The sequence below is a fragment of the Pinus tabuliformis genome, chromosome 5_2 (assembly GCF_031772625.1).
Source record: "Pinus tabuliformis cultivar Carrire ecotype Pingquan chromosome 5_2, CPIR1, whole genome shotgun sequence".
NCBI lineage: Eukaryota > Viridiplantae > Streptophyta > Pinopsida > Pinales > Pinaceae > Pinus > Pinus tabuliformis.
In genome coordinates, this window is record NC_142306.1 from 824,302,535 (window position 1) to 824,307,082 (window position 4,548).

The 4,548-nt window shown below is 46.8% G+C and overlaps 1 protein-coding gene across 1 annotated transcript; it reads right to left on the bottom strand.

The window, feature by feature from the left end:
- Positions 1-3,568: 3,568 nt before the first annotated feature.
- LOC149161841 (uncharacterized) lies at positions 3,569-4,264 on the bottom strand. Its single transcript, XM_089435019.1, has one exon. The coding sequence runs from the start codon at positions 4,262-4,264 to the stop codon at positions 3,569-3,571; it is 696 nt and encodes a 231-aa protein (XP_089291145.1).
- Between the last annotated feature and the right edge of the window lie 284 nt (positions 4,265-4,548).

Here is a 4,548-nt window from a genome sequence, read left to right on the forward strand (position 1 = left end):
GGCACCTCCAGATTTCTCCATCGCTGCCAGCTTCTGTTCTCCCACTGTGAGAGATCCCAAAACATTTTAACACCTGCTTGATCCATCCATTCTTTTAACTGAGACAGGGAACTATCATCTGCAATGGGATCACTGCTCATAATACGGTCCTCCCAAATATTAATATGCTTTCCGTTGCCAGGTATCCAATGAACGTGTTGTTTGATTAAGGCTGAGGCTTTCTCGAACATCTTATGTATCATGGTACCAGTGGAGGAAATAGGGTTGTCCAGGCAGTGAACTCTTTGCCCACGGAAGTATTTTTTCCAGAGTGCAAGCTGAGCCCAACCTGGGTTTGGGGCAATTATCCTCCATAACAGCTTTGCGCCCAATGCTATATTTTGATTGTTGATATTCTTAAAATGCAACCCACCTTCCATTCTGGGCAAGGAGATTGTATCCGAGCTTATTAAGGGAATTCTATTCTCATTAGCCTTGCCCCCTTTCCAAAAGAAGTTTCTAATATATTCCTCCATTTTCCTCGTGATGCCAATGGGAGCCATCATCACTGCAGCCTGGTAAATGGGAAGGCTATTCAGAACAACCTTTATAAGCACTGTCTTGCCTGCTAAATTGAGCCAGTTGAAGCCCCATGAACGAATTTTAGATTTGAATTTTACCATCAGAGGCAACCAATCTCTGCTGAGGGCTCTTTTTTGGAAGAATGGAAGGCCCAGATACTTGAAGGATGACCAAGTGAAAGAAGCTGCAAAATCAAAACAGTTAGATATGGCTTGGACCGATCTGATCGTTGCATTCCAGCAGTAAATATGGCATTTTCCTTTGTTGAGGCTGCTTCCTGAGTCTTCGCAGTAGGCATCCAACACTTCTTTTAATCTTATAGCCAAAGGCAAGGTGGCAGCACCCAGCAGAAGAGTGTCATCCGCAAACAGAGCATGATTTATGCTATTAACACCTCTTGCTATGTTTAGACCCATTATTTCTTGGTCAGTCTACTTTTTATTCAAGAGAAAGCTGAGGACAGAGGCTTGGAGAACAAAGAGCAAGGGGGATAGGGGACACCCTTGCCTCAATCCTATAGAAGCTTTGAAGAAGTCAGTGGCCCTCCCATTAACCAAGGGGGCGATCCATGACTCACTGATGCATGCCTTGATCCAGCTGATGAATTTGGCCCCAAATCCAAACTTATGCAGAACATCAAACAGGAATCTGTGTCTCACCCTGTCAAAGGTGCTCTCTAGATCTAATTTGACCACCATTCCTTTCTCTTTTCGGGTCAAGCTTGAGTGAATCGCCTCTTGGACCAAGATATAATTGTCCACTATCTGTCTTCCTTGGATGAAACCTCCCTGATTCTCTGGGATAATGGAAGGAAGGATAGTTTTCAGCCTGTTGGCAATCACTTTTGTTATCAGTTTGTAGCCGATGTTACAAAGGGAGATGGGGCGGAACCTAGAGAAAGTATTGGCACCTTTTTCCTTAGGGATAAGGGCCAGGAAAGCCAAATTGGTATTGCCCCCTAATTTCTGACAAGCTTGGGATTTCCGAATCATTCTGCACAAGTATTTTTCCACAATCTGCCAACAATTCTGCAGGAATCTAGCAGTGAATCCATCTGGGCCCGGGACCTTGTCCGGTTCCATGGCAAAAAGAGCAATTCTGATCTATTCGTTGGTGACTCCTGCTTCCAAGGACTGATTCTTTCTAGCCGATATTAGAGTGGGCACCTCATTGACTAAGGAGGAAGTCTGCCCCTGGGTCTCTTTCTCACTGTAGAGATTTTTGAAGTGAAGGAAGGCAACCTTTTTTATGCTTTGCAGATCTCTATGAGTGGTATTCTCTACCTTAATTTCTGAGATGGAGTTGAAGTTTTTCCGTGCTTGAGCCTGCTTGTGGAAGAAGGCAGTGTTTCTATCTCCTGCCTTGAGCCAAAGCCTCCGAGATTTGACCCTCCAGTACTCTTCCTCGGCCGAGCTTGCTTTGAGAAGTTTTTGCTGAAGCTCTGCCTCCTTATCAAGGATTTCTTTTGTGATCACTTCCTTTTCCGATTTCAGGTGATGGTTCTCAAGGCATTCTTGAATCTTTTTCCTTTCCATTGCTGGGTTAGGAAGGGATTTTGCCCAGGTTTTCAAGGCTGCTTTCACTCTCCTAAGCTTTTCTTCCCAAACGAAGAAGGTTGAGCCGTTAACAGGATGCTTCCAAGTGTCTTTTACCAATTGCATAAAGGATTGTTCCTTGACCCAAAGGGAACTGAATTTAAAAGGGATGGGGCCTTGATCCATGTGGGCCACCAGATCAAGTTTGATGGGTCTGTGATCAGAAACACTGCAAGGGAGAATATGCATTCTAGATTCTAAGCCAAGAAGAAGAAAGGAACTTTGAACAAGAAATCTGTCTAACCTTGCAGCTATGTGTCCCGGGCCGAGCCTTCTATTGGTCCAAGTGTACTCGCCCGCTGAAGGCTTGATGTCGATCACATCCCAATCCTGGAGCAGATCCTCCACCCATTCGCGCGCCGGATCCCTTACTATGCTTCCTCCACATTTTTCCGCTAGAGATAAAGTGAGGTTTAGATCTCTTGCAATGATGATATTTGCTAAATCTTCAGATTCTGCCAGTCCTCTGATGGAATCCCAGCAGATCTTTTTCTCTCTCGCGCTGACTTGAACATACACATTAAAGAGGCAGAGGGTCTCCACTGAGTCTACATGTTTCAACTTAGTGTACAGCCAATGTGGGTTGGCGACCTGTTTGACCTTTGAGAATTTGTTTGCATTCCAGAGAGTGCCCAGGCATCCTGAGGCCCCCCTGGCTGAGACTGCTTATCCTTCACTTCTTTTCCATAAGTTGTTTCCGATATGGAGGAAGGCCTTATCCTCCATTTTGGTCTCCTGGATTAGGAGTATGTCGAGAGAGTCGGACCTTATCAGACTTTTGACGACTTCTTCTTTTCTTTTGCTTCCCATACCCCTACAATTCCAGGAGATGATCTTCATCACTTACTTTTGGAGTGGGGAGCTCCTTTAGATCTCTGGAGCTGATTTCTGGTCATCTTCTGGGTTTTAGCCAACAGTTTCTCAAGAGTAGGTTGGATTCCTTGCAATTTGTCCTTGTAAGTCTCCTGCTCCCTTTTTTCGCGGGCAACTTTTCGGCCTCTCAGTCATCTTCTAGCCGAGGATTGCGAGCTTGCTATTTCACCTTCTTCTTCTGAGTCCTCCAAGCTTTGCACTTCCTCAGCCTCTTCTGAGGGTATCTCTTCCGTTTTGTCTGCATTGTTTTCGACTTGCTTTGGCTCTAAGGGGGGCTCTTTGTGAGGCGATCCTTCATTCTGTGTCTCTATACCTTGAGTGTCCTCTGTTGCTGAGCTTAGCTTGATGTATTTGTTTCCTTGTTCTTCCATGTGAGGAGTATGAAACCCAGGGCCTGTCTGGGGAGCCTTGGTATTATTGTTTCCATTTCTTGGGGCTTTTCTTTTGGCTCTTTTGACCTGCGTCCATCCTTCCCCCTTGCTTTTCTTTGCTTCATTGTTTTTTGGACAGTCCCTAGAAAAATGGCCGTAGACCTGACACTAACTGCACTTGAACGGAAGCTGTTCATTGTCCAGTTTTTGAATATGCGACCAGCCTCCAACCCTAATCTTTATTGCCTCAGGTAGACCGACCTCGAGGTCAACTTTGACGTAGATTCTAGCACAGTTAAATTGGTCTCTGCTGTTGGCATAGTCAATGAATTTCCCTAGAGTATTTCCAATGTGTTTGAGGGATTCCCAGTTCCAGCAGTGCATTGGCAGATTGGGCAGACAAACCCACACAGGAACAGCTGAGGGGATGTCAACTGATGGATCAAAGTTGGGTGTCCACTTGTTGAGATACAATCCTTGAGGGCCCATGAAATAGGGACCGTTGTGGAATATCAGCTCCTTATCTTCTTTTTCAGCAAACTCAAACAGGAAGAAACCCTTCCCCAGGAAATACGAGGTGACTCTATTTTTAATGAGCGGCGCCCAGTTCCTTGCTACCCAGCTCTCCGTGGTTTTGGGGGAGGGCCAGAGCCTGGTGAACTGCCCTACCAAGGCTCGCTCTGCTAATGAAAGGGCGACCTGGATCGACTTCTCAGGGGGAAGCGAGATCTCAAGGATGTCATCCAGACGCTTTACAAATTTCGCGGACTCAGTTGATTTCTTCTTTGGAAGAGAGTTCAACAGGTTGACAAAAGCCTCGACTTCAGAAGAAGGGGGCGAGGGGGACCCCGATGAGGCAGTCATAGCTCGATCTGATCGAGCTCACCCAGATCCTGCAATCATATCCCCCAGAGCCGCTTAGGAGGAGCCCTAGTAGAGGCCGATCCACCGATTTGAGAACTTGCAGAATCGCAGAGGAGGGTGGCCTTCCAAGACAGCCTTAGGGCCGAGACTGGTCGCTGGGACAGGATCCACCAGGCAGGCCCGCAATGGATCAGGATCAGGCTACGCGGAATGGAAAGGCCGAGGAGGGCCAAACTGGCCCGAGGGGCAGAGTTCGGGCTGATCGCTCAGAGCTCTGCGTCCAG

Excerpts from the sequence above, each read along its gene's own strand:
- LOC149161841 (XM_089435019.1), bottom strand. The coding sequence starts at position 4,264 with ATGACTGCCTCATCGGGGTCCCCCTCGCCCCCTTCTTCTGAAGTCGAG.